The sequence below is a fragment of the Apteryx mantelli genome, chromosome 2 (assembly GCF_036417845.1).
Source record: "Apteryx mantelli isolate bAptMan1 chromosome 2, bAptMan1.hap1, whole genome shotgun sequence".
In the NCBI taxonomy this organism is placed as follows: Eukaryota; Metazoa; Chordata; class Aves; order Apterygiformes; family Apterygidae; genus Apteryx; species Apteryx mantelli.
This window is the reverse complement of record NC_089979.1, coordinates 75,403,299-75,414,589: the sequence shown is the minus strand read 5'-3', so window position 1 is coordinate 75,414,589 and position 11,291 is coordinate 75,403,299. Positions and strand designations below refer to the sequence as shown.

Sequence of the window (11,291 nt, the reverse complement as noted above, 5' to 3'; positions counted from 1 at the left end):
ATGCTTGATTTCTTAAAAGCGAGGAGGGACTTTGAAGAACATTTTTACACTTTTTCCCAAAACTGAGCCCAGAGAACAAAAGCAATTAAAGATCTTTCAAATACACAGAATTTCTCCTTTTTTGAATAAGAATGCGTAAGTTCATTCCTATTCTGTTCCATTACCCTGTTTTCTAGAAATATAAAAAACAATCCTCTGCAAAACAGTAACACACCTTTCATCCTGACATCTCAATGCATTTTGCAATCAATTTATATTAATTAAAAAACTCTCACACCTGGTGAAACAGTTAAGTTTCCACATATCCGCTATTATGTATAGTTTGTATTTCACAATAGGAGAAGCCCATCCAAAGGAAAGCAGCATAACAAAATTTTCCAAATTGTCTCAAGTCTTGGACAAAATATGCAGGAAGACTAGAAATCAATCCAAAGATGCCTGTTTTCAATATCCTGTTTTATCCACTGTACCACTAATTTCCCTAGAGCTAAAGCTAGAAAATTCAGTAATGCATAAACTATGCATATTCTTTCATTAGAAAATAATCATGTTGCTTTCTTATTATAGAAATAAATTGATTTTTGGAACAACTGAATATTTACAGAAAATATGTCCTTCTCTGGAAATTAAGCACTAAGGTTATATACAATTAGAGAACATAAGTACTTATATCTAAACAGAGGCTATCTCACATAAAATCTCAGATTGCTTTGCCTTTCTAATGCCCTGAGTAAATCTGAATGGATGACTTCATGTGAGGAGTTGTGTGTCAAGTGCCACATCTCTGAATCATACCATTCCCTAACATAACTTCTGTCTTGTCTAAAGACATGTAAATTTGTTTTTACGGAAGTGACGCAATCTTGGTTCAGATGTTCACGTCTGGAGAAATGCCCAGATTCTCCTTTAATTGTCACTCCATTTGCCATGCACGAGGCCTCACTGGCCTGTGTAACCCACTGCCCTTGTCAGCTTACGAGTCACTTTATGTCCATTCAATGTACTATCATAAGCAATACAGCAACTAAGACAGTAATTATAACTAAAGCAGTTCTGGGGTCCTGAAAAGACTCAGATGTTTGTTTCCCTTCCTTGAGATGGACAGAGTGTTACCAACACGCAGCTGCAAACTTCAGATAGGCTGCTAAAATAGAAAGTCATGTTATTATGTTTTCATCAAGAATTGGTCCATTTTAAAGGTGTGGTTGGACTTTTACCTGAATATATAGGTTTCAGTGAGCTGTGATACAGTCAGATCTTGTCTGGTTTCATAGCAATCCCACTTGCTCAAAACAGTCGACCTGAGCAACAGTCTTTTAAATTATTCAGTTAGATACCAGCTGTTTTCGTTTAGCTTTCAGAAAAGCAGTCACAGTTTGTACCCAGCTTGGTGCTATTTTTAAGACAGACAATGTACAGAGATACCCTCATCTGAGAGCCTTGGACTGAGATCAGGATGATAATGTGGTATGGGTACATCTTGGATACATCTTAAATTAGATTTCTTTTTATTCTACTGCCATGCATTAGGCAATGTGCCTTTTGCAAGGAAAGGAGTTGAATGCTGAAATAGAAAAAAAACAGGGATCTACGAGGCAAGAAAGACATTGTGTTCTGGGTCCCATGGGTGGCAATTTACATCTCTACCAGAACATCAGCAACCTGCTCTTCAAGGAAAACTGCTCTTCAAGGAGAGGAAGCCATCCAGGGAGAGTAAGGAAAAGGGTCAGAGAAAGGAATGTGAACTGGGGATTAAAAAGCAAAAAGATAGAAGCCCAGGAAGGATTCTAGTGAATCACTGAGAAAGCTAGAGAGAAAAGATAAAAGTCCAATGTTCTCCTTTTTCTTCCAGGTTTACACGAGATGGACACTGCCAATACAACAAAGCATAGTATTGCCAGTATAATATGCATTTAGTCTGGGATTTTGCTGGCATAATGGTACCAGTCAGGCTTCAAAGTCCATGGCTCCCCTGACGCATGTCTGGTCTGAGTTGCTACTTCCATCTAATTTCCATCATTTTGAAAGACCCCATGCCCTTTGCAACTGGCCTGCCAGTCTTGCTCCTGTTTCTTGCAAGTCCTTTTCCTCCTCCCACTCAAGCCAAGCTAATGACTTCATTCACCATTTTACTAGTTCCCATTATCAGGTATCATCTTCTTTTCCCACCTCTTACAGTGAGTGATTCTTTCCTTGATGCTCCCTACTGCTCGAGAGCGTCGGATCCTCATCCAACTGCCAGTGATAAGGACGGGACATAAGGGAGTGCATTAATAGTCTGGTTAGTATTTCCTAGTTGTCGACAAACGGCATCAGGCTGGGTGACAGAAGGTAACCTCCCGTCACAAAACTGCGACTGTCACTCCATCGGTCGCTGCTCTGGTATCAGCCTTCTCTTTAGCTCACTGGAAAGGAAGATGTAACTGGAGCCACTGGAGTTTGGAGATACTCTTCCTGCCACATGACAGGAGAAATAAGCTTTGTTTGGAAAGAGACGGATAGTTTAATAAAGATAAAGAAAAAAGACATCAGAAACAAGTCAGAAGAGCATAATCTGGTGGAAGATGTATTAGGAAATGTTGCTTACGTGTGCCTGTGAGTCATTGCACTTCTGATGATTTAATTCTGGTGGTAGTTAAATAGTTTCAGGAAACGCTACTCCTTACATTCACAAGTTTTTTTAAAATGTGCAAAACTTGAGGTAAGCAATCGCTCACCAGGTATTCATGTCCAGGAGTGAGTCCTGAATAAGTCACTTTCCCTTTGTGCCGCAATATGCCCATCTCTAAGACAATCACATTTATTTTCTGCATGTTGGTGACAGAAATCATAACTAAAATTTAGAGATTATTTGAGGACCCTGGAGAGAAAATGCTGAAATGGGGGGGGGGGTGTCAATAATTTCTGAGCTCTGGAATACCAAAACAATCACTACATGTGTAGATCTGGGGGAGTGGGGGGGATGTCACATTGTAATACCTTGTTAATGTCTGCAAAACTTTTCAGAGACCTTTACAGAGTTATTCCACATGAAAAATTAATCATAATATGCATGCTCAAAAACAAGCTTCAACACACAGAATAAAGGGCACTTGAGAAGTGAGTCAAGCTCTGGCCTGCTATTTTTTCCACTGTATTGTGGAAGCAGAAACAGAGGTGGCCAGTGAGGGAGAGAGAGTGAGCAGGGCCATGGGAAGGCTGTGTAGTCACATAACTGTATACGTGTGGCATATATCATGGAAATGTATATCACAGCAGCTAACAGGGGAGGCAGGGAGGACTAAAGTCCCAGTAGTTTCCTTTCTGCTCATAAGGCCATAGCTGCTGGAAGTGTAACACAAAAGTGCAAAGCTTGCAAGTGTGTTCAGCAGCACTGAACTGCCAGGGTTACCTACTTTGGGTTTGGAAAAGAGAGAAAACACAATATGGTCTATGCGTGCAGTCACATCGCGTGCTGCTTCACAGGGAAGCTAATGAAATGACACAGGACAGGCAGTCCTCATTATATAAAATTATATACACAATCTTGAGGTGAACAGCCTTCATAAACTTTTTTATGAACAAGCATTGTCTGTTAAAACAAATTTTAGAGACAGAGATATACACAGCATATTATGGTGATTTTTAATTTAAATCTTCTGGTTGAATTCTTTTCCCTAACTCTATGAATTACGAGGATTGCTGATGGAAAAATGGTGAAGGGTTATAAGAATGGGTGGTATAGCAAAAGATGAAGAGGTGACAGGGTTGTCACAGTATAAGAACAGATGAAGTTAAGTGTACAGAGGTTGAAATTGAAAACAGAAACTCCATTTTTCACTCAGCACACAAATGAATGCACTCAGCTTTACCACAAGATGCTGTGGAGGCCACAAGTAAGCAGAGAGGCCCAAGAAGGACAGAATAAATCAAGGGAGCTGGACAGTGATAACATGTCAGCCTGGCTGAGAAAGTCTCGGAAATGCTGATTACCAGAGGCCAGGTAAAGACTCACCAGGGTAGGCGCGATTTCATTCTGCTTTTTATGCTGGGGCAAGGTTCCCCTGCAGTTTGCAGGAGCGCAGCTCGGGCCACCCACACTCTGCCCCAAGTGGGGCAGAGGCACCAGCAGCCGGGGCTGCACAAAGCCGGGAGGCAGGGCAGCGTGAGGAAAACACATCTATAGCAATCTCAGCTCAGATACTTCATGATGTTGTGGAAATGCACCTTTATATAGGCACCTGTCACTCTGGCCCATGTCCAAGACACGAACCTGTGTTAGGTGAACCTACAGTCTGACATCAGCAGTGATTTCTAAAACCTAATTGTGCTCTACATAGATTTTTCATTTAAAAAAACCTGCTATAAATTTACTAGATTTCACATTTATTAATTGGCTGCTACTTTTTCTTCCAAAAATCAATCATATGCCCCTTTAATTAAAACTATGGTCTATACAAAAAACAGAAATATATTTGGTTATATATTCTTGTGTGGCTTAGTCTGATGTACTTCCTCTAGTCAGAGACTTGCTGTGCTCCATACTGCAGAGAGCAAGGAACAGATGCCTATTTCAAATGTATGTAGACACATATGTATGTATATATATATATGCATGTATGTAGTGGTGTGTGTATATATATATTTTAGCCTGACATCCACTTAGCTGTGCAGAGGCATCAACTTGTGTCACCAAAGAGTCCCCAGAGAAACAATACATTTGGCAATACTGACCTTTATTATAACTGAGAACAAAAACAACGTATGCAGGAAACCATAAAACCCCTCAAGTTAACTGTAGTCAACGGTAAATCTCGTTAAGATATAATAGGCCTAGAGCAGTACAGGCGAAACAGGCTCATTGCCGGCCTGCTTTCCACGCTGGTCACTAGGAAGTGTCTGCAGTGCGATCTTCTCACCACCCCCGTCCTTTTTTCCTCCGATTTTGATCTATGCTCAGCCCCCAGAGCAAATATATCAATAATTACCAGAGATGAGCACAACAACGTGCTCAAAATGGGGAAACCGTGCGCACGCTTCCAGCATTGCACGTGTCAGCCCTCTCCGTGCGCTTCCCGGGCTGCGCTGTGGTCCTTTTTGCTTCACCCCCGGGTGCCATGGGGGTGGCAAATCCCGGAGAAACTCGGAGGCTGAAGGCATACATTTGATTTGCAAATGGCCTTGCCGTGAAAGGAGTTATATGCAAAGCGGCTAATCAGGAAACCTCCAATGCAAGGGATTGTGTAGATCTGTAGATGGCAGATTTTGAATCGCAAATACAACACAGGAATTCATCAGGATAATACGGGGCAAACATTAACCTCTTATGCCGGTAGCTTTGCAAAACAGCCGATACAACTTTTCTTTTCAGTTTGTTGTGCCTTTTACATGGAAAAGGCAGCCTATGGCTCAAAGCCAGCTCTGAATTAGCAGCTAAGTGAAACTAGTATGTCAGTGGGATTTTTTAATCGGTTTACAAAACATTATTCAAGGTACAATACATATCCTTAGGTAGGAGGGGAAGGGTAAATACCGGCAGGTAACGACGAGGCAGAGGCTGAAACCGCAGCCGTGGCTCTGGGTCAGGCTCTCGGCCGAGGAGCCCCGCGGTGAGACCGGGGCAGGGACCCCCCGGGCCGCCGCCCCCGCCCGCTCACACCGCTGGCGGCGCCCATCGCCGCCTACTTGCGAAGGTTTTGCATCAGAAAGGCGCAATTAAAGGTGCCCCGGCGAACCCGGGGTGGGGGCTGTGCGGCCCCGCGGCTGTCCCCCACGTCCGAGGCTCCCTTGCTCTGGCGGGTCTTACGCAAAACGCAAAGGAAGAAAGAAAAGAAAAAATCTCGGAAAGGGGAAAATAACGCCAGTCACCCCCCCACGGCGAGCTGCGCCGGGCGGAGAGGCTCGGCCCGCTGCCCTCCGGCTGCAGCGGCCCCGGGAGCCCCGAGACGACTCCCGCCCCTGCGCAGACTTGCACAACATCGCCGCTTCCTGCGCTCTTCCCGGCGCCGCCGGCAGCATTACAGGCCAAACCCCGGGAGCCGGGGGTCGCTCCGCACCCGCGCCCAGAGCGCGCAGGCACCGCCCCCCCCCCCCAAGCGCTTTTCCGAAGGAGAAACTTTCCCGAGCGCGGCGGCCAAGGCGCGCAGCCGCCCGCCCGTCGGAGCCGCGGCCGTGCGGGAGCACCCGCGCAGAGGGAGCCTGGCGGCAATGAAGGCAAGAGCAGTCAAGTTTTAGGGTTCAGTTCCAGCTGATTTTATTTCCTTCCCGAAGAAAAAAAAAAAAAGGTTATTTACAGAAGGTATATCAACAATCTGACAGGCAGTGAACTTGAGACATGGTTAGCTGGCATGATTTTTTTCTTCTTCTTTCCCAACGTTGCGTTGTGGGGTGATCGTTAGACAAAAAAAAAAAAAAAAAAATCTACACAGCATATTGCACAGGATGGATGACCAAAAAATAACAAAAAGAACAAAAAAAAAGTTAAACCCTTAACGGAACCACCTCATTAGGCAGACGTCCTAGTGCCTGTCATGTTATATTAACATACATAAACACACAATCTTCTTTTTGCTTATTATAATACAGACTTAAATGTACAAAGATGTTTTCACTTTCTTCATCTTAAACACAACAGCTATAAACCTGAATACATATGCTATCATCATGCCATAAGAGACTAAAACAATTATATTTAGCGACAAGTAGAAAGGATTAAATAGTCAAATACAAGAATGAAAAACGCAGTACATAGTGTCGCGAACTCAAACCGGCATTTAGATAGATCCAGTGGTTTAAACGGCACGTTTTTGCTTATAAAAAAAGTGCAAAAGATGTGGTTTACAAGTTAAAGGTACAGGATCCCTTCTATGTAAATGCACCAGTTGCTTTACTTCACTTCGGGATACGTTTCTCCCCGAAACGGTAGCATACAGTGTATATACGCTTTAGTCTTTCCCTTCCCCCTCCCCTCCCCTGACCGCCCCCCACCCCCAGCAACGAGTGGGGCTGCACAGCGGGCACTGGCGGCGGCTGAGGGATGCTGTCACTTTAAGATGCCTGCAGATTGGAGTGTAAACATGGACAAAATAGGGGCTGATTTGTGTGTGAGTGTGTGTGCGCGCACACGTGTGTGAGATACTAACCAGCGGCCCTGTTGTTATAATCAGGAAATCCAAACAGCGATTTACACCGATTTACACCCCCTTTATATATTTTTTACAAAAATACACTGAGAAAATAATCAAACGTTTTCATCTCTCTTCTCTTTTTGTTTTTAAAAGTGTCAAAAGTCTACATTTAAATATAAAAAATTAAAAGTTAAAACTCTAGCCCTTCAGTGAAGGAGACATAAAAATGGTGCGGGTAACAACGAGAACTACCAAAAAAGGACAAAGAAATACAAGTCAAAAATGTTTGGCCAGTATAAATACGTCCACTTATAAAATGGCATCCGATTACATCTACAAGGAAAAAAAGCAATACGAGGATGGAGCATCGGTGAGAAAAAACAGTCTTTTCATTTACAGCTATAAGGAACAAACACATACATACTCTGAGAAAAAATTTGGTCCTGAATTTTTTTTAAAGTCCAGCACAGATTTGAGTTGCGTTTGAATCCTTTAAAGAGTTAAGAATGAAAAAAAGCTGGTGATATTTTTGTAGGAATCAAACATAGCGCCATCTATCTGCTTTTATATTATCCTAACACTATTTTTTTAAACTGTTCAACAGTCTTACAGAAATCTTAAAAAGATAGACAGGATAACATGCTATATTAAACCCCACCAGTGAAATAATCCAACACCATCACGATTCTGAGTAAGAAGGAAAAAAAACGACTTTTTTTTGTCTTTTCGTTTTTTGCAAAAGCAATCGCCCTCCATTTCCCCTGTACCACATCGTTACAGAAACTGTTCTGATTCTGTCTCTGTTTCAAAAGAAGTTTTCAGTGTTCTTGAAGTTCGGTTTTGTTTTTCTCTCTACATATAACATAAGGTGACTGAGAAAAGCGCTGCCGCCACCTCATCTGTACGTGCAAATCCATTTCAGTTTATTATTATCTTCCCCCATCGTATTTCCAAGACAGCTCTCATGATTAAGTCTGGCTCTTCTCCGCTTAACTAGGATCTCAGTTCAGCTTCTAGCTCCATCCACCCTCTCCTCCTCCCATCATCTTCGCCTTCTCTCCCTGCAGGAAGAAACCGCGGCAGGATTTCTCCCCCGAAACGTGAACCTTGCAAAGGCTTGGATGGTGTTTTTTTTTTTCTTTTCTTTCCTCATTTTTAAAGCAGTTCTGATCTCTCTTTCCCAGGAAAGCGTAAAACACTCAAGATATCCAGTACGCTCAGCACAATGCATCACTCCCCCTCCTCTTTCGTATAAAGTGGGCAATAACAAAGAACCCAGAGGTGTATGTGGTTCCCCCCCCCCGTCTCTTTTTTCAGGAAGAGAAAAAAATAATAAGAAAAAAAAAGAGAGAAAAGATAGCGTTTCACTCCCGCCAGTCTCTGAAAAAGCAACAACATGAGGTTCGTCTCTCGGAAGGGGGTGTGTGCGGGTCTGTCTTCGGCCGGAGGATGGGGACTCGTGTTTATTCTGCACGGAGAGGGCGATCCCTTCGCCGCCGCCGCTCTCCCAAACGCAGGAAGCAGTCTCACCGGCCCCTTCCCAGAAAAAGAAACGAAAAAGCCCCGGTGGGGTGGGCGAGTCCTCCCAACAACGCGGCTGTGCCTCCTCGAGCTCGGCCCGACGCTCGCCTCAGTAGGTGAAGACCAGGTTGGAAATGCTGGACTCCAGCCAGTCCCCCGAGATCATCTCACTTACCTCCGGCGTGCAGTAGTCCGGGAACTCAAAGTGCGAGCCCGAGCCGGGCTCAAAGTTAAAATCCAGGTCCCGGTCCAGCACCGAGGAGCTGAAGCTGCCCAGGGACATGCTCTCAAACCCGGGGCTGGGGTTCAGGTCCAAGAGGTCGTCTTCAAACTCGTCGTCCGACGAAGAGGAGCCGGAGGAGGAGGAGGAGGAGTGGGAGGACGCGGAGGAGGAATGAGCCGTCGAGGGGGCCGGCGAGGCGGCCCGCAGGCTGGTGTAGCTGCGGTGGTCCGAGGGCGAGCCGGAGCCGGGCGGCGAGGGGCAGGCGGCGCCGCTGCAGTCCCCGTCGGGCCGGCACCCCGCGCCGCCGCCCTCCTCGTAGAGGCTCAGCGGGTCGCCGGCCTCCGCCGAGCTGCTCAGCGTGGTGCTGCCCGGCACGGCGCCGCCGGGGGAGGCCGAAGCCGAGGCGGCGGCCGCCTGGCCGCTGCCGAAGATGTACACCCGCTTCAGCTTCTTCTCCGCCAGCGTCTTGCCGGGGCCCGACGGCGCAGCCGCGCCGCCCGCCGCGCCGCGGGGCTTGTAGAGCCCGTGGTGGTCGGGGGGCAGCAGGGCGGCCGGCGGCTCGCCGGGGAAAGGGGCGGCCTTGCCGCCCGCCGCCGCCTTGCCGTGGGGCTTGGGGCCGCCCGCGCCGCCGCCCGCGCCCGCGGGGGAGGGCTTGGGGCCGCCGCCGCCACCGCCCTTCTTCGGGGCGGGCTTGGAGGGCGCCGCGCCGCCGCCCGCGCCGGCGCCCGCGCCGGCGCCGCCCCCGCCGGCCTTGTCCGCCTTGTCGCCGGGCTTGGCGGAGCTGTTGCCCGACTTCACCTTCTTCCTGGGCCGGTACTTGTAGTCGGGGTAGTCCGCCATGTGCTTGAGGCGCAGCCGCTCCGCCTCCCGGATGAAGGGGATCTTGTCGCTGTCCTTGAGCAGCTTCCAGCGCTTGCCCAGGCGCTTGGAGATCTCGGCGTTGTGCATGTCGGGCGACTGCTCCATGATCTTCCGCCGCTCGATCTGCGACCACACCATGAAGGCGTTCATGGGCCGCTTGATGTGCCCGCTGGGCGTCTTGCACCAGCTCGGGTCGTCCGCCTTGCCGCCCGTGGAGGCGGTGGAGCCCGGCGTGGGCGAGGAGGCGATGCCCAGCTCGATGCCGGCCCCGGAGTCGGAGGTCTCGGCGGCCAGCAGCGCCTCCGTGTTCTCCGCCGTGTTGGTCTGCTGCACCATCGCGGCGGCGGCGGCGGGCTCGCCGGGGCTCAGCGCCGCTTCGGCGCGGGGCAGGGCGCGCAACTTCTCACCGCGGCACCGGGGCGGCGCAGCCGGCCGCGCAGTGCCCCGCGGCCGCGCCCCCGCTCCCCGCACCGCTCCTGCGTCCACACCGGCGCCTCGTCCCCGGCGGCGCGGTCCGTTCCCCCGCGCGGCGGCGGCGTCGGGGCCGCCCGCCCGCGCTCCGCGAGAGTTTCTGCGAAGGCAGCGCCGCGAGCCGCCCGTCCGAGTCTGCTTTGTGGCTGGGGTCTCTTTTTCTCCTCTCCTTTCTTTTTTTTGGAGGGGGGTCGGCTCGCTCTTTTTTTTCCTCCTTTCCCCCTCGGGGCTCCCCCCCTCCCCGAAGCAGCCGGTCCAGTTCACAAGTGCTTTCCGCTTGCCCCCGACGTTTCAGGAGAGCAGCGCGCCCGCCGCGGAAAGTCTCTCAGTGCCGGGCACGGCCAGCGTGCGCCGCCGCAGGGGCGGGGGGAGGAGGAGAGCCCCCCGCAGCCCCGAAAACCCTGACTCCAGGACTCGTAGTGGCAGCGGCGGAGTCAGCGCCCAGGGGTTTGTGCAGGTATTATTTGGCGGTGGCGAGGTACTGAGCAAAAAAAAAAAAAAAAAAAAAAAAAGCAAGCCCAAAAGAAAAAGGAGGGGAAAAAAAAGAAAAAGAGCCCCCAAAAAGAAAAACCGCTCGTGCATTAATGAGTGTGTATCTCCGCGGCTGGAAGAGCGGCCGCTCAGGCGAGCCCGGCGCCGAGCCCCGTCCTCCGCGGCCGCCGCCGCCGCGCGCGGAGCCCCACGGAGCCGCGCCGCCAACGGCACCAGCACGGGCACGGGCAGGCACCCACGCGCGCACGGAGGCGCGCAGGGAGGGAGGGAAGGAGGGAGGGACGCACGCACACGCCGGGCGATGCCCCGCGCGCCCGGCTCCTCCGGCTGCAGCTTAGAGCGGACCCCGCGCCCGCCCCGCGCCGCTTTATCCTTTCGCAGCCCGCGCCGCGGCCAATGGGGCGCTGTATCCAACGCGTCCGCGTGCCAAGCGCCGCCCGCCGCCCGCCGATTGGCGGCCGCCGCGAAGCAATGAGAAGCGCCAGCGCTGACCTCATTCCCAGCGGCGGGGCGAACTTTTTAAAAGGGCCAAGAGGGCGCCCGGTCGCCCCGCCCCGCCCCGCCCGCCCCGCCCCCTCCTGGGCGGGGCCTCCCCGCCCCCCCCGGGGGGCGCGCGC

The 11,291-nt window shown here is 50.0% G+C and overlaps 1 protein-coding gene across 1 annotated transcript; it reads right to left on the bottom strand.

Moving 5' to 3' along the window:
• Nucleotides 1-8,656: 8,656 nt before the first annotated feature.
• On the bottom strand, nucleotides 8,657-10,123 carry SOX4 (SRY-box transcription factor 4). Its single transcript, XM_067290908.1, has one exon. It carries the CDS (start codon nucleotides 10,045-10,047, stop codon nucleotides 8,737-8,739), a length of 1,311 nt encoding a protein of 436 aa, XP_067147009.1. The 5' UTR covers nucleotides 10,048-10,123; the 3' UTR covers nucleotides 8,657-8,736.
• Between the last annotated feature and the right edge of the window lie 1,168 nt (nucleotides 10,124-11,291).

Bases quoted from the DNA above. Each gene is read 5' to 3' on its own strand.
- SOX4 (XM_067290908.1), bottom strand. From the start codon at position 10,047: ATGGTGCAGCAGACCAACACGGCGGAGAACACGGAGGCGCTGCTGGCC.